This window comes from Cydia strobilella, chromosome 14 (assembly GCF_947568885.1).
Source record: "Cydia strobilella chromosome 14, ilCydStro3.1, whole genome shotgun sequence".
NCBI lineage: Eukaryota > Metazoa > Arthropoda > Insecta > Lepidoptera > Tortricidae > Cydia > Cydia strobilella.
In genome coordinates this window covers 1,515,409-1,539,918 of record NC_086054.1, presented here as the reverse complement: position 1 = coordinate 1,539,918, position 24,510 = coordinate 1,515,409, and the positions used below count along the sequence as shown (strand labels likewise).

General features: G+C 37.5%; 2 protein-coding genes across 2 annotated transcripts in view; one reads left to right on the top strand and one right to left on the bottom strand.

Moving 5' to 3' along the window:
• Positions 1 to 11,467, bottom strand: part of LOC134747048 (cytokine-like nuclear factor N-PAC) — a 75,309-nt gene extending 63,842 nt beyond the window's left edge. Inside the window, exons 1-4 of the mRNA XM_063681607.1 lie at positions 11,318 to 11,467; positions 11,193 to 11,229; positions 10,796 to 10,878; positions 3,650 to 3,776 (exon numbers count right to left, since the gene is read on the bottom strand). Of these exons, the coding sequence (XP_063537677.1) occupies positions 3,650 to 3,776; positions 10,796 to 10,878; positions 11,193 to 11,229; positions 11,318 to 11,352 (282 nt within the window). The 5' untranslated portion in view covers positions 11,353 to 11,467. The remainder of the gene's footprint in view (positions 1 to 3,649; positions 3,777 to 10,795; positions 10,879 to 11,192; positions 11,230 to 11,317) is intronic.
• A 225-nt stretch (positions 11,468 to 11,692) lies between these two features.
• LOC134747023 (uncharacterized) lies at positions 11,693 to 24,024 on the top strand. The gene is made up of 12 exons (XM_063681572.1): positions 11,693 to 11,921; positions 12,073 to 12,686; positions 13,205 to 13,305; positions 14,091 to 14,221; positions 14,662 to 14,918; positions 15,560 to 15,720; positions 17,220 to 17,397; positions 18,115 to 18,322; positions 18,688 to 18,841; positions 19,909 to 19,997; positions 20,931 to 21,095; positions 22,338 to 24,024. The coding sequence occupies exons 1-12, from the start codon at positions 11,810 to 11,812 to the stop codon at positions 22,451 to 22,453; spliced, it is 2,286 nt and encodes a 761-aa protein (XP_063537642.1). The 5' UTR covers positions 11,693 to 11,809; the 3' UTR covers positions 22,454 to 24,024.
• The last annotated feature ends 486 nt before the right edge of the window (positions 24,025 to 24,510 follow it).

Sequence of the window (24,510 nt, the reverse complement as noted above, 5' to 3'; positions counted from 1 at the left end):
TACCATATTGAAGCTAATTTATTTATAATTTTAATTTATTTATTTTACAATTTATGTGTGTTTACTAATATATTTTTAAGAACTGTAAACTAACAAAATATGGGCCGACAGACCTGAAATAAAGATTTTCAATTTCAATTTCAATTACTATCCCAACGATTATTATAGTCCTTTTATAATATTTTATTTAAATATCAAGTTGCATGTCGAGGTTTTACTCATTTATTCCTCTACGTAAGTATAATTAAGTCAGTAAACTCAAAAGAGCGTATGTTAATAGAAATGTCGCGGCACATATGCCCTTTGCTACAGGGAAAGCAGTTATTAAACATTTTCTGTGATATGTGGCATACGAACACGGACGTCACGGACAGACCGCCGAGCGGACATATTAATTACCGTTAAATGGCAGCCTCGGGAAAATAGACACTACCATTGATTTACTGTACAGTTGAAAGTGTTGAAACAGCCCGTTCAAACTAACTAGCATATTTTCCTTCAGGAACATGATATTGAATTCTCAAAATGTTGAATCTCAAAATGTTAAATTCTCTAAATGTTGAATTTTCAAAATGTTGGATTCCCAAAATGTTGAATCTCAAAATGATGAATTCTCAAAATGTTGAATTCTCAACTTGTTGAATCTCAAAATGTTAAATTATCTAAATGTTGAATTTTCAAAATGTTGGATTCCCAAAATGTTGAATCTCAAAATGTTGAATTCTCAAAATGTTGAATTCTCAACTTAACTAGACGGAGCCGGAGTTAAGTTGTGATATGTGTTATGAAAAGAAACAGTGGGCATTCCAGGCAGTACGATAGATTTACTTTTCAACATTTTGAGATTCAATATTTTGAGAATCCAACATTTCGAGAAATCAACATTAAGCTTTACTAAACAACATTTTGAGATTCAACATTTTGAGAATCCAACATTTCGAGAATCCAACATTATAAGAATTCAACATTATGTTCCAGAAGGCATATTTTCAATCTCCTCTGAATCCCGGTATTTGCAATATGGCCAGTAAATAGAAAAGGCTGTTCATACTAGTTGGTGGAATTCCTTTTAAAGCTTTATACTTATGTAAAGCATAAATATTTGGCCATGGAACTCCCACATATATAAAGACTTCTTGATTATAGATTTAAGTGTATTAGCCCGAGATTGTGGCGAACATATAAGATACGGCTGACTATACAGGGTGGAAAAAAATAATGGACGCTGGAGAGAAAGTGCCTTAAACCTTAAGTTAGTTCTTTTTTTAAAGTAAACATTCTCTTAATTGCATTGCATTCAAAGAACTTTCTTTTTTTTCCATTTCGCTTGGCTAAAAATATTCGATTTTATGGATATTTTGTACGACAGACGAGTGTAAGACCTAATGTTTCTTGGAGAAATGTTATCATTAACATTAACTATCGACTAGTAGAATAAAATAGCGAGTGTTTATTCCCGGGCGAGACAAGCGAATTAAAAAAAAATCTTTGAATGCAGTTTCGTTTTTTTTAAAGAATTCTTTTATAATGTTTCCCTTAAGTAAAATGAGCTAACTTAAGGTTTTAAGGCACTTTTCCTCCAGGGTTCATAATTTTTTTCCACACTGTATAGTCCTGCTGCAACCTTGACCGCTGACAGATTAAATTTTTAACAGTTTCTGAAACGTCCAGCATGCGGGACTACAAACCCCGCGGGATCCTGCGCTCCTAATCCCACAATAAGCGGGACTGAAAAAAGGCGCGGGACCGAGACCTGACAATACTGGAATTGGAATGGAAGCCCTACTTCAAACTAACATTGACTGTGTTTTAGGTTTAAAAGCTTATACGTCCAGCAATTAAAGCTCAAACATCAAACATTTATAAATTGTATATACAGATGTCAATCACAATGAAAAAATGAACGATGATCAACTCTGGTCAACGTGGTGCAATTGGTAACGCATTGGACCGGCAATCCAAGGATGTGGGTTCGAGACCCACGTTGACCAGAGTTGATCATCGTTGATTTTTTCATTGTGATTGACATCTGTATATACAATTTATAGATTGTAATAATGTGGTACGTCCCACAATAAAAAAGGAAAAATATATTAACATCAAACATTTATTCAGCAAATAGGCCACAGGGGCACTTTTACATGTCAATTTTTACAACCAATAACATTAACCCAAAATTACAAAAAACAATTACATAAATATAAAAGTTAAATTACACAAGAAAAAAACTATACAAATAACAGAAGTACTAAAATTGTTTACAGATGTAAAAGTCTGTAGGTGTCAGAGATAAAATGTATATAATAATAAAAAAAGATCATCAAATTATCTAGAGATGTAAAGGGCCTCCGACCTTTGAATTGTTTTATAATTAATAAAAAGACAAGATATTAAATCAGACAAACAGACAAGAACCGAATGAAGTGCCTCACGTTAATGCCACTCAAAAGTAAAGTTACATAGGTAAAATGAAGCCCGTGTAAACTTAAACAGACCGGTCTCCACAAACAGCACCCGTTCACGAGTATGACGCGTATCTCAGCCATCGTCTCCCTCAACCTTCATTCGGGAAAGTAGCGACCCGATCAACGACGCCACCGTAAGCAAAGACTTAGCGAGCATGACATGTTCAAGTTGCCGGGCTGTATTAATATATTATTATTGTGCTAATATATATATATATATTATTTATATATTATATATATAATAATAATAAAATAAAATAAAAATATATATATATATATTTATTTAATATTTATTTAGTACTATATATTTATGTATGCTAGTACATATTTATTTTATTGCATAATGCAATTGATGTATTTTAGTTATTCGTAGACGTTAATATTGTAGTTTTCCTTTTTAAATATTATTGTACGTTCTGTAAGTTTGTCTATCTATCTAATTCGAATTTTCCACTCATTTACTCTAAGGTTAGCTGGAAGAAATCCCTTATAGGGATAAGCTCGCCTTTGTACCTAAATTTATATGAATTTCATGTTATCAATTTTTGTTTTGTACAATAAAGTGATTTACTACTACTACTACTAATATATTATTATTGGGGCGTTGTGGGCCTTTGAGTGTCACGTCGACCAAACAGTGATCTATTGTGACGGCCCTTTAAAGCTCATTACTAATGCCCGTCGAATCCAGAACATTCCAGATTCTTTGGGCCGTAATGTTCTGTACCTCATAGGGTTGCAGTACGTGCCGCCCTAAGTAGGTACTTCTTTTTGACATTAGTGGTCCACAGGAACAGAGAATGTGCATTGCAGTCTCCTCTGACTCCTGGCAGAACCTGCATGTCGGATCTTGTTTCTTTCCTATTTGAAACATGTGTTTGTTCAACTTGCAGTGTCCAGTCAGTATTCTAGTCACCGCGCAGGTTTTGTGTCTTTTGAGCCCTAGAAGCTCCTTAGCAACTTTGCTGTTGAACCCTTTGATTAGAGCTAGCTGTTTTAAGTTAAAAACATTTAGTTGTCTTTGTTTCATTACTGAAGACCATGTTCATCTTGAAGTTATTTCATCACTAGCTATGTAGGTTTTGTAAAAAAAAAAAGAAAACACTCGGCCGCGAAGAAAACTCTCGCTACCACTCCTAGATGCTGCCGACCGTCGCGAACACATTCACGAATTAATGACCTACCTCGGGGTTAACGATGTACTCCTCGATCTGGCTGACGGCTTCCTTGAAGGCAGCAGTCTTGCAGGACTTGATGAGTTGCTCCTTGAACTCCTGGTACGGCTTGATGTTGTTGTCCTCGATCCAAGCACTGTTAGCAAGGGTTTAGATTAGAAAAACGTAAAATAATCAAGAACTTTGCGACTGGCCCTAAGTCCACTTAACACTTAACCGAAGCGGTTGGTAAAATACTGCTATGATTATCTACGGACTGATGGTTGAAGGTTTGGTTTGTATGTTTTAGGGTTCCGTACCCAAAGGGTAAAAACGGGACCCTATTACTTACTAACACTCCGCTGTCCGTTTGTCTGCTGTCCGTCTGTCTGTCACCAGGCCGTGAACCGTGATAGCTACAGTTGAAATTTTCACAGATGTATTTCAGTTGCCGCTATAACAACATACACTAAAAAAACCGGCCAAGTGCAAGTCGGACTCGTGTTCCAAGGGTTCCGTATATTACACAATTTAAACAATGTATTTTTTATGTGAAACGTGAGTGAAATGTCTTTAAAAAACCCGTAGGGGTCAGATCAAAAACTAAGTAATTAAGTCCGACTCTCGCTTGACTGCAATTTTTAATAGGTTTTCCTGTAATCTATAGGTAAAGATCTATTTTGTATATTTTTTTCAAAATTTTAGACCCAGTAGTTTCGGAGATAAAGGGGGGAATGGCCATTTTATGCCTATTTTCTTAAATAACTTCTAAATTGTTTATCCTAAAATTATAAAAAAAAATATATTTGAGATTCTCACAATGAGCTCTTTCATTTGATATACATATAACATGATATAGTTTGAAAAACTTTATTTTTTAATTTTCTCATTTACCCCCCAAAAGTGGCTCTCATGTTTAAATTTCATTTGTTTGCGTTACATGTCCGTCTTTGGGTCACAAACTTACATATGTATACCAAATTTCAACTTAATTGGTTCAGTAGTTTCCGAGAAAATAGGCTGAGACAGACGGACAGACAGACAGACAGACGCACGAGTGATCCTATAAGGGTTCCGTTTTTTCCTTTTGAGGTACAGAACCCTAAAAAGTACGGAACCCTCGGTGGGCGAGTCCGACTCGCACTTGACCGGTTTTTTTATAAGTTAGGGGTTATTTTTGATAAGTTAGAGGTTATTTTTTTAATAGTTAGGGTTTAAAAACTGTAATAGATGTCATATATTAAAGAAAAAGTGACGAAGCCCTCCAGTGGTGAAGGCCGGATAATAAAATAATTTGATTGGATTGGATTTAATAAAATAATTTGATTTGTTCCCAAACTTGTTCAGTTAGGGTTTATTTTTTTTATATTCAATTAATTCAATTCAATTCAAAGATGATTTTTTTTAGTTGATACTACTGGTAAAAGACGAGAAAAAGGATTTCTAGTTGTTACCACTAAAAATCTTTTTAATGTTCAGTAGTTCAGTATTAATAAAAAACTGGCCAAGCACAAAACTATAGTTATAGGTTTATATAAGAATAAATAGAAGTAGAAACACACCAAGAAGTTATTTCCCCCCCCCCCCCCCTCCCACACTTTTTATCCCCATTTTTAGTTCTGTTTAATTTTTAGTAATACTGTGAAAGCTACAATAAAAATGACTAGGAGAATTATATTCTCCGTTAAATTCTCAACAAAATTGTCTTTGGAAGTATACTTATAGTTTTCAAATTATGCTTAATTTCTCCTTATAATATTTGCGATTTTGAAAGTTTGTATGAAAAAAATACACCACAAATTTGTACCAAAAAAGGCCAAAAACGCATGGAACAAGCATTATATTCATACTTTTAAAATGCTGAATTCGGTGTTTTAAAAAAAAAAAAAATATTTATTTATTTATTTAAACTTTATTGCACAAATTTACACAAAAAGAGTACAAATGGCGGACTTAACACCTTAATACAGGGTCCATGTGAGACATTGTATATTATAATTTACATCTATACTGTACCATGGTTGCACTAAAGAATTATGAATTATTATTATGAATGAATATTTGACTTTGGCCATTATATGAAAATCGTCACCGCCACGCGCTACAAATTATTTATTTTTTTTACAAAAAAGTATGAGTGCCTACTTGTAAGTGACACTTAAGGATAAGGAATAAATGGGCTGAATTGTCAGATTTTTTTAGTGGAAATTGCCACACTGATTGTAAAGGCCAAAATTGTCACAAAAGTTATATCTATTTTCAGTTTTTTGTGCAAAAATCACTTTTTTTGTAGGATAATTATTTCAAAAATGAATTCTTCGTCCCTAAATTACAGTAGAATCCGTTTATAATGACATCGAAGGGAAGTGACAAATACGTCATACTAAGCGGAAGTCATACATATTTTTTTTTTTATTTAAACTTTATTGCACAAATTTACACAAAAAGAGTACAAATGGCGGACTTAACGCCTTGAGGCATTCTCTACCAGTCAACCATATAAAGCATAGTATTATCCCACCCGTTGACCACGAACGCTGTAAAGAGTTCGAAACGTCGGGATGTATTATAAATTCAATATACGCGATATAATCCGTTTTCATAGTTTTATTTCATAGTATTATTATTAACTTCTTATTTTTGTTAATTTATTTAAATTAATCTCAGATTCGTTTGTGAGAAATGTTGAAAAAACAATTATCAGCTTTCACCGAGAATCAAAACTAACACAATTTAAACGCCAAGCACGCACCAAACGTCGTAGTAAGCGATTTGTCACTATAAGCGAAGTGATCTTATCCGCCTTTGTCACAAATAATTTTATATGAAAACGGTGAAAACGATAAGCGGTTGGTCAGTATAAGAGTCATAATAAACGGATTCCACCGGTAGAATCCGCTTTTAAAGGGAAGTGACAAATACAACTAAGCGGATGTCATATAAAGCATAGTTGATTAACTTCTTATTTTTGTTAATTTCTCCAAATTTTTCTCAAATTCCTTTGTGAGATATGGGTTTTATTAACCTTGTATACCAATTATCAACTTGTCACTGAGAATCAAAACTAAAACAACTTGCACGCCACGCACGCCCTAAACGTTCTCGCAAGGATAGACGTGGGGACGGCCACGAAAACCAGCGAATGTGTCAGTATAACCGGACATAATTTCATGAAAATAGGATTTATAGGTCAAAGTAAGCGATTTGTCAATATAAGCGAAGTTATCTTATCAGACTTTGTCACAGAATTTTATATGAAAACCAAACTTCGCACAGTAATTACGTCATGGTAAGCGGTTGGTCAGTGTAAGCGGAGTCATAATAAACGGATTCCACTGTACATATATGAAAATTATATACAATTTGCCCTAGTTGCTAAGAGCAGAAAGAAATATAGTATAGATTGGACATAGGGAACCGACCCTCCCCCCCCCTGTTCTTGGGGGGGTAGGCACCAGGGACTGAAAAGGTACTTTTAAAAACGGTTATGACCGGTCTTTTTAAAGGTACCCGACCGTTAAAGTAGCATTCCGGTACCGGTATCAATACTTAAGGTATCCAAACAAGCTCTCGTCCAATCCTGGTCTTTTTGGGTTCCTTCAACTTGGAATCAATAGGATATTCAATCCTCATTATAAAAAAAGTCCCAAAAATTTGTATGAAAATTGCACATTCCACTACATACAAATAAAAAAAAAATCACACACGTAACGTAATGGAATCTTTTTTTAATGGCAGAATGGAGAATGCTGTCGATTCTGAGTAGAATGAGCCCAAGAATGTCCAGAATCATGTTTTCAATATTTATTTTAGATAACGCCCACTTGCAGAACTGTACCTCCATTATTTATACTTTTTATTCAACGCTGAACATAAGGCCTACTGTCCACGGAAGCGTAGCTGCATAGACGCGTACTCGTCATTGTGCGCTTGCTTGCAGCCTATCGCGTCGTGGACAGTAGGCCTACTGTCCACGACGCGTAGCTGCATAGACGCTGCATGAATACGCAGTGCAGCTGCCATGTAGCCCGGCGTACAGACGTTGTCCACGAAGCGTAGCGTAAGCGTATCGTAGCCTACATTTCCTTTCATTCGTGAGAATGTCGTCCAACGATGAAGACGTTATTTACAAAAACTCAACGTGCTATTCCTTGCGATGTAGCCCGGCGTATGACATGCAGCATGCAGTACGCCCAGCGGCGTGAAGCTTGCATGCAGCGTCGCTGACGCGACGTTGCCGCTCCGTCGACAGAGTTGTGCGGTTTTGTATGTAGGCTGCAAGCAAGCGTACAGCAAGCGTACAATGACAAGTACGCGTCTATGCAGCTACGCTTCCGTGGACAGTAGGCCTAAGTCTCCGCGCGTCATTTTGGGTATCGCGCGCGGCGTAAAATGCAAGTACGTCACATCAAATTTTTTTTTTTTAAATATTAATTGTCCATTTCAAAATTTGAATTAATTAAGGCATATTCTGAATACTTAGAGAGAATTTGTTGCCGTTGGAAAACAATCTACAGTTAATTTTTCGACAAGTTATAATTGGTAAATAACGAGAATTATTAATTGCCTAACTTTAAAAAAAACCTCTAAGATAAATTTCTAACAGTAGTATGTACTCTTTGACATGTTTAAAAAACACCATATTTTTTTAAACTTAATTGAATATTTTAAAACCCTTAATATATTTTTTTTTATACTATGTCGGTGGCAAACAAGCATACGGCCCGCCTGATGTTAAGCAGTCTCCGTAGCCTATGTACGCCTGCAACTCCAGAGGAGTTACATGCGCGTTGCCGACCCTAACACTCCTCTCCCTCGAGCTCTGGCAACCTTACTCACCGGCAGGAACACAACACTATTTGTGCCATTTTCATCCAAAAGGGTTGTCGGTTGTCAATAAGGCGCTATTTCCACATAGCTTCAATTCGAAATCAACCTTATCGACAAGCGACAATGTGGTACCTTTTGGTTGAAAACGTCACATTTAATGTTACGCACTCGCTGTTTCACGCCGCGCGCGCATCGCGAAAATGATGCTGTCTGACTCGCCCACTGAGGGTTACGTGCTTTTTAGTATTTGTTGTTATAGCGGCAACAGAAATACATCATCTGTGAAAATTTCAACTGTCTAGCCGGTTCAAGAGACACAGCCTGGTGACACCCACTGAGGGTTTCGTACTTTTTAGTATTTGTTGTTATAGCGGCAACAAAAATACATCATCTGTGAAAATTTCAACTGTCTAGCTATCACGGTTTAAGAGATACAGCCTGGTGACAGACAGACGGACAGCGGAGTCTTAGTAATAGGGTCCCGTTTATACCCTTTGAGTACGGAACCCTAAACAGTATAAGTAATAAAGATACAGTTCTGCCAGGCGTAGCTCTCTCCGCGATTTTGTTGCGTCGCTACAAGTACATGCGGCCCACACCAATTTTGGTGTCTAGTCATAGTAGTTGCCGCTCACCGCTAAGGAAAGGACGCCTGCTCGCGCTTGCGCCACCTGGCGGTCATATCTGTCGTAATAGACGCGTTATGTTAGAGAGTGAAACTTCTGTACCTAGTACTATTATTTATTCTGTGCCTAGGCTAGTACACTTGCGGCTCTTTTAGAGCCACAATTATGGCTCTTCAAGAACCAAAAGACCTTTAAATTTAGAAAGAACTTTGAAAACTAAAAACAACTTTTGTGGCTCTTTGAGATACCTGAAACTGATGAAGATGATTTCTACTGTGGTTGGCTCTTCTCTTCAAAAGTTTTCTAACCATCATTCTAAACCACTTCTAAACTATCCATATCAGATCCACTTGTGTGTTATATCGGTTTTTGCTGGTTTTATCAGAACCAGGTCCATCGGCATCGCCATCGGCAGGGTGTTAATCCTCACACCCTAGAACCTAAATGGTCGCGTACTGTGCGGTTTAAGAGGAATTTCCTCCCGCGGACGCTTCGGCTGTGGAATGAGCTCCCTGCCGACTGCCGAGGTTCTCCCGAGGGGCTACAGTACAGTATGGGGTTCTTCAAAAAAGGAGTGTACAGGTTTTTAAAGGGTCGGCAACGCGCGTGTAATATCTCTGGTGTTGCAGGCGTCCATAGGCTACGGAGGCTGCTTACCATATATATGTCACCTGTTTTATGCCACCGACATGGTATAAAAAAAAGGTCCTCAGATGTTTAGATGGTTTAGCCATCTACCGTTTAAGACTAGTCTTCCCAGCTAAGATTCCTGAAGACTATCTGAGACACTTGAAGAAGCTTCGGTGATATAGATAGATAGATAAATAATACAATCTGTCTTTCACTCTTAATGATATATATATTGGAAATAGTTTACACATACACTCAAATTTTATGTTTATTTCTAACTTACGGAACAGAACTCTGCCAAGTAAGAGCTAAGTACAGTGAATTTCTCAGATGGAAACATCCTTATTGCAATTGAAGCATAAGGACCCTTCTGTGCTGGAAAGCCACATATTATTTGGAAGCATATTATAAGGTGAAATAGGGTTATTGAACCTAGCCAGGCCCTATCTAAATAACATAGCAACAAGAGTAAATATTAAAATATGTCAACAAGATTTTAATATTAACACCTGCATGCTGTTACTGGCAACACTTCACATATTATATCTATTAAATAGTCCCTACTCTTGTCAGATTGCAAACAGATTTTAAAAGAAAAGGTAAGTAGGGAAAAAAAAAGATTTCTTGGACTTTTAACTTGTAAATTATAGTTGGTCAAGCAAATCTTGTCAGTAAATAAGAACAAAAAAAGCTACACTCATCTTCTTCTGGGCGCCAGCACCAGTGCAAGACAAAGACAGCATAACTGTCCGTCTAAGCCCGAAATGAGACAGTCCCTAAACAAACTATAGCCTTATTTAGATGGTATATGTAAAGAAAATAATTTTATTATGATGTAGGTGTTGCAAGCTTATTAGAAAAAGATGGATTTTTACAAGGCTCAATAAAAGTTAGGTACCTAAAACAAACTTGTATTTTTTTTATATTAAAAGCACAACTGTGTGATGAGCTATGAGCTAGGTTAGGACCTATATTATTTTGACTTGAGTTGATACATACATAACAACAGGTATGTCCCAAAACACTCTAAATATCAATATAACAACATATCTTACATAGCTTGTCTAGTGGAAATATATAAGATACTTACTAGTTATTGGTGCCGAAGAAGAAGATGCATTGCACAGCCGTCTTTTTCGGGGGCTTGGACAGCTCAGGAGTCGGGATGGCTACCTGAAACCACCATCATTTCTAGTTAGTTCTGACAGAGGTTAGCCTCATAACTAAAGCATCATAACACGCCGATTTACAGTTCCCTCGCTTAAACTCTACGACGTTATCATAACAGAGCCTAGGGGACGCCAACGCCAATCTGAATGGCCAAGCTTACACGTAATAATAGATTTCCCGCCTATACTTCTTACAAAAAAAATCCGGTTCGAGTGATCAACAAACATTGAAAATGCTGTTTACAATCAACAAGTACATAATGTTTTTAGTTGGAACGTTATACTAAATAGGTCTTAGGAAATATCAGGATAACTTACCCGGCCGGGCCACGGACTGAAACCCTTCATTTTTGCCCTGAAACAAACACATAACCGGTTATATTAAACTGTAGACTTCATGTTAACTTGAATACTTGATTTCAATCTAGTATTCTGGTACATACCACACTAAATCACCAAGTTTATATTCGATAGACATGGTACACGACTGTTCAAACTGAATTTCCACGACGAACTAAAAACTAAATTAAAAATTGAAGGAAAGGGGCAAGTTTTGCGCGTCTCCTGTATCTATGGTTGCTGTCCAAAAACCGGTAATGTCACGCTTGAGTTACGCGCTGTTTACACGAGTTTTGAGAACAAGTTTACACGACCGGACTGAATCTGCAAGTGTAAACTCAGCATAAGATTAAAAACTGAGAAAAATTGTTTATGGTTTTGGAAAGCTGTTTGAGTAATACTTTAAATCGTTATTTTATTCAGCATTCTTCTATTTGAACAACTAAATACAAGCGTTTTTAGCTTTAACACTAACGAGTAAGTCATTTTCAGCTGTTTTGACAATTCCTTGTGCCGCCAAAGTTGAACGAAAACAATATTATTTATTGTTTAATTGAAGTATAAACGATGATTTAATTAGTTAATTTCAAATAAAAATGTCAAAAAGATTTTTTCCTCAGCAGCCTGGTGAAAGAAAGAAGGCTAAGTTAGATATTACCATATCAGATCACAATTTTCCTCTTAGTCAAAATGCAGCTGCGAATGATGGTATGTTAGATACATTTTACTACACTGCTATACTGTACATCACTAGTAAACTTAATCTTTTAATACGTTATCTCAAATAAAAGCGATTTGCTAAATAAATTTGATTTTCACAAACATTACTAGGTTATAACTACCATTTATGTTTTTCAAGATTTCGATAACTGGGGAGACGACAATGACGACGAAATGCTGCTCATGGCGAGCCAGGCGTGCGAGCAGGCTTACGGCAACAACACCACCCTTCCAGACTTCAGCCTCTGTATGCAGCCGGGTGCTACCAGCACCCAAATGTTTGCAGAACCCGGCCCAAGTAAAGAAATCACGTTTAAAAAACCAACCGTTAACTCTCCACACCTAACATCTATCTATTTAAAAGATAAGTGTACTAGAATCTCCTCTCCTCTACCCGGTATGTCATCAAAAGTAATATCAAACGGAGAGACAATGAAATACAATGATGATTTAATATATAATGACAAGGTATATAAGGGGCAAGATCCAGACCATGTTTACCGACAACTTCTCCAGTTGCAAGAGGAGAATGCTAAGTTAAAATCAGAAAACGGTAAATTAATGGACAAATGTGTGACAAAGGAAGGTGAGGCGTCTATTCTTCGGACGCAGCTCAAGTCTTGTCAGGTGTCAGTGGATAATGCTAGAATGGAGAAGATAAAAGCTCAAGAGAAGGTGCAGATGGAATGGACTGAGAAATTGGCAGCTGTTAATGGACAAATGCATGATTTGAGGACACAGTTGGATTTTAAGGTAAGAATGTTTTTTTTTACTAGCCTGTTATGGTGTCCCACTGCTGAGTAAAGGCCTCTCCCCTTGTCTTCCACGATTCCCGATATAGTGTCTCCCGCCAGTTGTTGAGAAAAGTGTCTGGGTTGTCCCGCCATCTCTGTCTGGGCCTGCCACGTCTGCGCCCCACTTCTGGCATCCACTTGGTAGCTACACTAGCCCATCTGTCTGAATGCATGCGGCAGACATGACCGGCCCAGTCCCATTTGAGCCTAGCAGTCTTCTCGCCGATGTCAGCAATGCGGGTTTTTATGCACAGTGTGGTGTTTCTGATACGATTGGTCCTCTTTACACCTAAAATGCTGCGCTCAAAGAATGTTTTACTATAATAAATAATCCCTTAGTCCGAGTTCTATCTGGGGTCACGCCTCCTTGTGGCTTGTGTGTAGAGAGTTCTTATAAATCAGTAGTCCTTGTAAAACAATCCTGGTGAATTATGTATCAATAGTTCTCAAGAGTAATCACATTATATTTTTTTACAGAATTTGGAAATAATCAGCATTAAGGAGAGATGCAGGATGCTAGAATCCACCAAAGTGAAATTGACTCAAGTCACTGTTTCAAATAATGAGATATCCTCAAGGTAAAATTGATTGCTTTATCTTCACTTAGCCCTTTAACTTTGGATGAAAAACATGCTATAATGTAACTTCTTTAGACTAGTGAGATTTATTAAATTATTTTAAACCGGGTCACTCACGTATTATTAATAATAATTAACCGAATTGTAATTCGAATCGTAATTGGACCGAAACATGTCGAGCTATTCGACTTAATAATACGTGAGTGACCCGGTTTAAAATAATTTAATATGTTTGAGTCTCACGGGAGTTTTATAGTGAGATTTAGTTTAGATTTGACTAGTATTATTGTAGAAAAACCTGCAAAATTACGTAATCATACAAACAAAGTATCATTTCTTATTATAGTTTTTTTCAACTTAAGAAACTTTATGTTTGTTGTGTAAGCGCTGGTGGCTTAGCGGTAAGGGCATGCGACTTTCAATCCGGAGGTCGCGGGTTCAAACCCCGGCCGGTTCAAACCAATGCGTTTTTCGGAACTTATGTACGAAATATCATTTGATATTTACCAGTTGAAGGAAAACATCGTGAGGAAACCGGACTAATCCCAATAAGGCCTAGTTTCCCCTCCGGGTTGGAAGGTCAGATGGCGGTTGCTCTTAAAAACTAGCACTGCCTATGTCAATTCTTGGGATTAGTTGTCAAGCGGACCCCAGGCTCCCATGAGCCATGGCAAAATGCCGGGACAACGCGAGGGAGAGGAGTATGAAGAAAATTTATTTACATTACATTAAGCCAGTGCCAAATAACTGATAATTAAAATTCTAATCAACACATATTTTTTCAGTCACCGGCACAACAATACAAGCTCCAATCACAACCTGTCTCTAACCCAGAGGAGGGTAAAGACATCTTCTGCTGCCGCTCAGACTGACAGCAAAGCACACTTCTGGAAGCTACACAAATCACACAATTCTGGTATGTAGAAACACACTGCTAAGTCGAATGGCTGGTGGGAGACTTCACAGGATAGTAAAGGCCGAGTTGCCATCAAATATTGATATAATTATATCTCTGATATCACTTTGACGAGCATCTAAAAGTCTTGATATACTATTCTGGTATGTGATGAGTGGATGTGGGGAGGACCTATTTTTATATCATCAAAATAAGTTAGCATATGACTGAGGAGAGCGTAATAATAAAGAACAGGTCTAGACTTAGCAGTAAGTTACATGTAAATTATAATGTCGCTTTCAAACGGTCAGTCTTTTCAGATCAAACGGAGGCCAACGATAGAGGGCCTCGAGAGCTACCGATACCGCCTAATTAGCACAACTCGAGCATGACTCGTTTTAAGTGCACAATTTTACGCACTCTGGCCTGGACGCACCTTAAATTTTTTTTAATATTTTCAGCAACACCGAACCTCACCAGCCTACTCCCATCAATCCTTGAGCCCACAACTGAGCAGCCATCGCTCCTCGACTACAATGAGAAGCTCCAGACAGATCTGGACCAATCACAGCGCCCCTGTCGGGTCTTTAGCACCTTCCATCGGGTACCAGCCACTACTGTGTCAAAGCAGAGGGAGGGGCAGATGACTGTTGGGTGCATACATGAGGATTTGACTAGTATAACTAATGGCGAAAATGTTGCGGAGAAATTAGACAAAGTAATTAGTGTATTTTAAAAGCTACAAACAAACTTATTTTGACCAATCACAGGGTGGAAATCGAATACCGGTTAATAAATTAACCGGATTCTAATTGACGTTATTTGATGTTACAATTTTTTTGCTTTTAAGAATTTATTTGAATTTAGGCCTTAGCCTTCTTAAAACAAATATTAAATAACAAAAATGGAATGTTGAGTACTTAGAAATAGTAAAACCGGTTTCGACCCTTGCTGGTTACTTTAGTGTCAATCAAGGGACAGAAAGATTTTTTTAATGGAATCAGTAGTTGTTTGAAAGGTATTATTTGTTCTCATCAATCAATTGAGCCTGTTTTTTTAAAGCCGTCAGCTGACTTACTACCTTGACATTTAATCTTAAATAGAGGTTCCGTACCCAAAGGGTAAAAACGGGACCCTATTACTAAGACTCCGCTGTCCGTCTGTCTGTCTGTCACCAGGCTGTGTCTCATGTACCATGATAGCTAGACAGTTGAAATTTTCACAGATGATGTATTTCTGTTGCCGCTATAACAACAAATACTAAAAAGCACGGAACCCCCGGTGCGCGAGTCCGACTCGCACTTGGCCGGTTTTTTTCTGTTTTTCTAAATTGTTCAATTAAAAAAAGTTATCGTACAGATCGTGAAAGCAACATGCGCCGTACTCACAAAAGTGCAACAGCAGTTAAAAGAGGTGCAGTCCCGCGCTACGACTGCTTTTCAGCGGGACATGGACCAGCGGTACATCGACGTTTCCGGTACGTTTGTACCGGTACCGAGGCGGAGCTTACTCTCTGGCAGGTCAGTCAAGTGGTACACTGGTACCTCTTTCGTGAGTACTTGGTGCAATATCGCAACTCTAAATCTAAATAATTTTAAGAAGTAAACTAAACTATATTACTTAAACATTTTACAACCAATATGTAGTACTTCTAGCGCAGCGAGCATTTGTGTTTATGTAATGTACATTCTCGTGTTTTGTTATTTTTTTTTTGTTATTTTTTTATCGTTGCATAATGTAACTCAATGGATGACTGTTATTGGCCTTGTTTTATGTAAACATAATTATGTCTTAGTTATATTTACGGCTGTTGTTATCCTTAATACCAATAAAATAAAAATAAATAAAAAATAAATAAAGGTTGGTTGGCCTCAATAAAAATCAGATTTAAAAAAAAACGGTTGAATTATATCTACAGACACAGAGCGTGCTAGACACGTGCCGTGGCGGAAAATAATATTCTTATATACAGTGTCTATTAACGTATTATATCTATCGTTACATGGCCGCGCAGACGCTTACAGACACACTGTATAAAAAAAAATATAACACTTTAAACTCGGGTTTTGTACACATAATTAATGTCATTAACGGGTCTAACGCGATTAAAATTTCATTATTTCATTTCATTTATTTATTATCTCATATAAGCTTACAGTAATATACCAAATCGCTTACACGGTAAACATTATGCATAATTAATTAACAAATACAAGATTCTGACACAAATCTTCTTCCTGCCCTTATCCCGCGTTATGTGGGGTCGGCACAACATGTTTTTCTCTTCCATTCACCTCTATCTTTCGTCACCTCAGCACTCACTCCTTTCTTTCTCATATCCTCTTTCACACAATCCATCCATCGCTTTTTGGGTCTACCATACGCTCTCCGTCCATCAACATTCATCCCTAACATTCTTTTGCCTATATGGCATTCATCCCTCCTCATCACATGCCCATACCACGCTAACCTACCTAAGATTCTGACACAAATAACACTATAGAATTACAAACTACATAAAAGGACAACAAATCTAATTACGGTTAAACAACCAAGTCAAACATAAATAATAAAAATAATAAAACAGCGTAGTCAATAAACAATAAAATTATTAATTAATTATTAATTACTTATTACTAAGTTGGGTGCAGTTCAAAGCCGTTATGGCGGCTTTGATAAACTTTCCCGGCCTATCAGCAAATATGTCGGCATCCGGGACCTGTGTAATGATATTATTAATAAGGGAGATGGCCCGGGCGGTGTTATTTGTGCCATTCTCAATCAAAGGGTAAAAACGGGACCCTATTACCATCTATTACTAAGACTCCGCTGTCCGTCTGTCTGTCTGTCACCAGGCTGTCTCATGTACCGTGATAGCTAGACAGTTGAAATTTTCACAGATGATGTATTTCTGTTGCCGCTATAACAACAAATACTAGAAAGTACGGAACCCTCGGTGGGCGAGTCCGACTCGCACTTGTCCGATTTTTATGAATAGTGGAGTTTTATATTTTTTCAGAGCACTGTACAAAGAAGAGCAAGGCATATTAGCGCGACGTATGGTGGCCACTATAGCGTTCTTACTCGACCGCTCAACCAGGATAGTTCCTAAGGAACAAGTCAAAAAAATTACTGAAAATACGAAAGATGGAATTCTACATGTTTTAAGTGATGTCTGCTCGTTACTGGACGCCACGGTTAGTTTTCTTATTATACCTAAATAGAAAATCGTCGGAGGTAAATTTAAAACTTATTTTACGCGATTAAGTCCCGTCGTTATGAATAATAATGAGTAAAAATCGTGAGTTTAAATCAGTGTTATACCTATATGGTTAATTTCAACTGTAGATGTTGTATATACTATCCCCTCTTCCTGCCCTTATCCCACGTTATGTGGGGTCGGCACAACATGATGATGATGTAGTCTAGATAACGTAGATACTATAGTGTAGTAGTTTTAACGGGTAGTTTTTAAGAAATTTTCAGGTAAATCTCATTTAAGGTTTGGTCCCTATTCACCCCCGCCATCCCTATTCACCCCGGTTAAGGGTAAGATGATATTTTGAACACATTAGTACTAGTGAAGTACCGACCTTGACGATGTCCTAACGACACGACGAAAACAGAATATAGTAATAATATTTAGTACTCGGGATTACAACAAGGTTTAAATTTTTCTATAAATTAGCGATATGACTATATTATGTCATAGTAAAAATACGAGATAAGGCCTTACGAGGACAAAGTGTATCAATACTGTCAACAAATAGATTCTTGTGACTTGTTACGTTAGTATGATCGACCGAGCGAAGTGAGAAAATCTTAAGGTCCAAGTTTTTTTTTAATACCACCGGTTTTTTATACCAGTAACTGGTTAATAATCACTATTCTCATAAAATTGTTTTTTGTTCCAGTGTTGCGCCACCCTGTACAACGGCCTCCTCTACTCCGCCACCCTCCTACCCCTCCGCACCCTCCTCAAACCCCTCATCTCGTGCCGCCCCATGCCGTCCGTCTCCTGCCAGATATTGAGGGTGCTGAGGAGAACAAATGAGGAGGTTTGTGGCGGGAGTGGGAATATGAGGATAGATTTGGAGCAGGGAGTGTTGCTTTACAAAAAAGGTAGACTGCGTTTCTTTTTGGGGTTCCGTACCCAAAGGGTAAAAACTGGACCCTATTACTAAGACTCCGCTGTCTGTCAGGCTGTATCTCATGAACCGTGATAGTTAGACATTGAAATTTTCACAGATTATATATTTCCATATAACAATAAATACTAAAAACAGAATAAAATAAATAGTTAAGTTGAGCTCCCATACAACTAACGTATTTTTTGCCGTTTTTTGCGTAATGGTACGGAACCCTTCGTGCTCGACTCCGACTCGCACTTGGTCGGTTTTCTTGTACGCTGTCTGGGCTAACTACTTCATTAAAAACTCATAGACTATCATCCATTTAAAAAAATAATTCTCCATCCCATATTTCAGATTCGTGCCATCTACACGTCCTCTTGAAGCAGATCGAAGTGGCGCTGAAGTGTATAGAGAGGCAAAACTTAGTCTCAGAGGCGCTCACTACAGCGCAGGATCTACTAGGGTTCTATACCAACTATAACGCTAGGCATAATTCACAGGAAAACAGGTGATTATTGAACCAATTTTTTACATGCAGAATACGTCTGCGAGCGATACTCAAAATTTTATATTAAAGGGAAAAAAACCGGAAGCCGGAAGCGTAACTTTTTCCATTTTTTCCTTTAATATAAAATTAGGTGATTATTGACCGAGCGTTAGCGAAGGTCTCCGTCTCAGCATGGGCAAAAATGTCGCAATTCTCAACCGGTTTTCGTTAAATTTTGTGAGCAGGTTCAATAATTAAATAAATTTTTTTTGTCGCTTGTTTTCGGTTTTTTTCAAAATGGCGAAGCCGTACATTTATTTATTTATTTAATCTTTATTGCACAAAAGAAAATACAATCGTACAAAAGGCGGACTTAATGCTATGAGGCATTCTCTACCAGTCAACCTTCGGGCAAAGCAGAGAATTTGTAGGCGGTGCATTTAGTCAGTTTTAAGTTATGCTCGCTCACAGAGCCACTAGTATAAGTTGGCTCGTTGGGTGGATGACGATCGAAAAATCGCGGGGCACTTTTGTATGAGATTAGCCCAGGACCGGGATAAGTGGCGTACACGAAGAGAGACCCATGCTCAGCAGTGGGCGACTGAAGGCTAGAATGATGATGTTTTATTGACAGAAAATAAACATTTTTAATATAAACGTTTACACAAGTTTTTTATGCAAACAAAAATACACAGTGAATAGTTTAATACCCCCTTTGATAGTAGTTAAATAATATTTGTTTTTGGTTAATTGTTATAAAAGATACCTAAGCTTGTTCCTTTTAACCAGGGGTCGTAACCGGTTAAATTATTCAAATTAACCGGTTTGTAACTTAGATTAATTGAGGTTTATGACTTCTTGTGTTTTCATAGCCAAAAGGCTAATAAAAACAAAATTAATAGTATGACATATTTAAAAGGAACAAGCTGTATTTTATTACAAGCTCATCCCTTAAATACTGGATACCTTTAAATCCAGCTACATAACAAAAAATCTAATTGTATTAAAAATGACAACAATATGAATAGTACTGGAAAACGAATGTATTACTCCAATGTTTCAGTTTTATATATTTTCAATTATTTCAGGTGTGATTGTCAACTCGTGCTGATGCAAGTCCTAGTATACGCCCTGCGGATATGCTCTCTCATGTTGAAGGCTTGTCAATCATCCAAAGGTCAGTACAATTCCAGAAACCGGTTTTTAAAGAGCTTTACGTAAAGATTTATTTTGCGGGTTAATCGGTTTAGTACCATAAACTTAAAAGATCTGTTTTAGAGGACCGCTCGCTGTCCGTTCCCGTAACCGGTTAACTCGCATTTGAATTTGGAACGAATTCGAAACCGGTATAATTATTTTAGACCAAGATTTTAACGTGTTCTTATATTACTTACTTTTTTAGGGTTCCGTACCCAAAGGGTAAAAACGGGACCCTATGACTCCGCTGTCTGTCTGTTACCAGGCTGTATCTCATGAACCGTGATAGCTAGAGAGTTGAAATTTTCACAGATGATGCATTTCTGTTGCCGCTATAACAACAAATACTAAAAAGTACGGAAACCTCGGTGCGCGAGTCCGACTCGCACTTGGCCGGTTTTTATTTTTAGATTTGAATTACCATCCACGTATATTATATTATAACGGACCACAACGGACCATATATATAGAGCCTATACCGCGAACAATTTCTTTTATTCGTTCATCTACTTGTTTGCTTTTTTGCAGATAACGGAACTTAGATTTTAACCGTATAGGCACGCAGTGTTCGAAAAAGCTTAAAGTTTCATTTCATCACACTGGATCTGATTCCACATTTGGACACCGCATCAGTGTTATAAACTGATAACCGGTTTTTTTACCGGTTGTACCCTTGTACCTCGCATTAGATGATTCTTAATTTTATTTATTATTTATTTATTTTAAACTTTATTGCACATAAAATTATAAGTACAAATGGCGGACTTAATGCCACAAGGCATTCTCTACCAGTCAACCACTGGGCTAAAAAGAGATGGTTGTTAGGTGCAGGATTAATACTCGAAAAATTAAAACGATAATCGCTACCTGCTATTTAATTTTCCTTTCAATTAAAAAATTGCGTTGTCAACAGATAATTTATCGTCATCGCTTGTATCAGTGTGTCTCGGGGGCATGTGGGTGCTGCACCAGCGCGTGTCGCGCGACGCGGAGTACTGCGCGCGGCTCGGGGGCGCCGAGGGGGCCGCGCTGGAGTTCCTTGACACCATGAGGGGTTTTAAACACTCTGAGATGTTTGGTAAATGAAGCTGAGATGTTTGGTGTATTCCCATTTGTCTCCACATGTGACATGCGGCGGTGACAAATGGGAATGATTTGTATGCAGCACCTGTTCCCATCTGTTCCCGGTGGGGACAACTAGGAATACAACCTCCTTTTTACTTTTTCCTTAAATAGGCCAGGAAATATATGCGCAAAAAAAGTTATAGAGGGAAATGCTTGGAACACAATTTTTAACTTCGTAGCTTTGTTTGGACTAGTTAGGAGGTGAACATATCAAAAGTCCCCGGCCGTAACCCTGGTGCTGGGGGGAGAGGGGGGTATGAAGGTTCCATTTTTTGGTTTTTCGATTATATCTCGGAAACTATGCGTCTGAGCGACATGGCCACTTGAACAAAATGAAAAGTGATTTAATTTCACTTAAACTATCGTGACATATTTCAAAATATTTAGATCAGTACGGTTTTTATTCACTATTTAAGCGACTAAAAATAATAGTGAGTAAAAACCGTATTGGGCCCCGTTGATCAAAAGCTTGTAGCTTGTAATACAAGTGGAAGTCCCTTTCTAACAAAAGCCGTCAAAAAGTGAGTTCCGCTTGTATTACAAGCTACAAGCTTTTGATAAACAGGGCACTGATCTAAATATTGTGATTTAATTTGTTACAAGTTTTACTAAGTCAGGTTTTTCGATATCTTGTATAGCTCTTGAAGGTTTATTTAGGGCTCTCACTTTTATCTTGATTGTCAACATCAGTAAAGCTGTAAGCAAGCTGTAGCAAGTCAGTAATTATCTAAATAATTACTGACTTGCTCAGTCAGTCAGAGTCAGTAATTATCTAAATAATTACTGACTTGCTACGAAGAAAGGATTGGCAATTTCTCCACCGACAAGAGCAAAGCTCTTAGGTTATGATGATGATGACGAAACTATATGGGGTCATCCATTAATTTCATTACACGTTTAGGAGGAGGGGGGGCAAGAAAATGTGACATGTTGTGACATGGGGGAGGGAAGAGTCACAAACTTTGTGACGTCACTAACTTATTTGAATTATTTTATTCGCTGTACAGTTAAATAACAAGTTTTTGGAACGATAATCGTGTTATTTTCTTTCCTAATCTGTTCTCAGGGGGGGAGGTTTTGCCAAATTTGACCAAGTGTGACAAGGAGGGGGGAGGGGTCAAAAAACCTCGAAATTCGTGTGCCGTAATTAATGGATGAACCCTATTACGATAACTAAACTTACATATTGTTACAGAAAACATGCTGATAGAGTTAGCGGGGACGTTCCAATGCGCGGCGGAAGATTCTCCGCCATCTTACCACAGACAAGCGTGGATCAAGAGCTTCGACGCATTCTCTCTGGCCGACTGATTGATCAAGACTTAGTTATCATATTTCTATAGATACCTGCATTAAGGCTGTTCCATCGGTTTGCCGCTGTCACTGTCACATTTCGCAAGAAAGAACGGGAAAGATCATTCGCGCCAAGTGTCAATTTTGATCGAATTATGTCGATTTTTATTTATTTTAAAAACGGTACCTTACAATATCGAAATTCTAAAGCTATGAAATTACTATTTAAGTTAAGATTGTTTTTTCTTCTTTTTTTGTCTAGTATCACATAATAAATAACCGAGTAAAGTTTGATTAAAAGTCCGAGTTAGAGGTTACTTTGGGAACTAATTGTATCGAGCGAAGGTCATAATTTGTTTATCGGAAGCTATGTTATTAAGGATAATATAGTCAAGAACTGCATATATTTTTTTCACGTCTACGAATATCAACGCCTCTTAGAAAAACATGATCATATAAGGAGATTTTTCGCCTTCTGGCTCAGGGAACCGCCTTAAAACTGATTGAAAAGTTGATTACTAGACTCTGACCATGCTAACTTTGCACAAACTTAAAGAGATGTAGCAGGAATAATTTCGTGCGAGACTGCGCGGAGGATCTGCCATCTTGTGGCCGAAACGAAAACTTAAACTTGACAAAGTAAGGACACTAACCCGAGATTAAGCCGTTAAACCGTTAACTCAAGTGTCAAATTGTACTGGTAACCATGGTAACTCCGTTTAACCGGTTAACCCCGGGTTAGTGGTATGGTGCGTGGCGCTAAACAGCAAGAATTTAGTACATTGACCTGCCATGTCCTATCTCTATATAGCTGTCCCGTTCCCACAGTCCCACTCGCACTGACCGCCGGCATCATCGGCGAGACAGCAATATAATTACGCGCGTGCGATAGAGATAGGAAATGGCGGGTTAATGTACTAAATTCATCGTTTATAGCGTCCTTGCTTTACACTTTGCTCCTCTCAGGGGCTCCTGACGCTACTGTGCTGCCCCCTTCAGATCACATACTAAAGGTATGCCTGGTTTAAAACTGTACCTTCGTAGGTATTGTCTTATAAAATCTGCGAGTTTTGTAGGATCTAACCTTTTCGACGCCGTGTCAAACACAAAAGCTGTCATCCAGACGCCACGTCACCGAAGTGTCAAAAGTGAAATTGAACTTTATGCATGTAGGTCTATGTTGCTCTGTGGTCTATGACCGATTAATCGGTCTTTGGCGTTGAACCTGCGGTGCGTATATATCGGTCATTGGCGTCCAAAAGGTTAAAGTTTGGCTGCTCGACAAGTCCTACTTTGTACTCAAATGAAAATGATATAATGGATTAAAGTTGTATATTTATCTTGTAAATATTGTACATTGTATTTTTAACTGATTAAGTTTTTAATACCTACCTGATAGCTTTACTGTTTTAACAATGTTTCAATAAGTGAGATTGGTACGGGTATCATATTATTTTGAGATAACTGTATGGCAGACAATAATGAATTAATGGTAATAATGAATTAATGGTAATATTGTAGTAGGTATTATTATATATGAGGCATTTTCTATGAAAAGGGACCTTATTGTCGATGGCGCTTACGCCGCACAGCGTCGCGCGGTATTGTATTTATATCGGAGCATCGTTAATAATGGCGTAAGCGCCATCGACAATAAGGTCCCTTTTTATAGAAAATGCCACATATTAAGAACACAGGGTTTTGAGATGGGTCCATTATTGATGAATAAATATAAAATTATTTTCAAGAATTAAATTTATTTTCAATTATAAATAAGTTTCTTTTACACAGTGAATCATTTTATCTATAAATAGGAATGTAGTAGAAATATAAAATACTTCAAAACCTCATCTAACAGTTTATACGTTTTAAACTCCAAAAAATCAAATGCTATAAATTATTTATCTGTAAATACGTTACTTTTGACATTTGATTATGCAAGCTAATAAAATAATTCTGTACTTAAATTATTATAAAACAAATTAGGATTTCAAAATAAACATTAACAACATATTCGATAAGATAAATGCTTAATATTAGCATAGCATTATAATCAAAGATAGATATAACTCCGT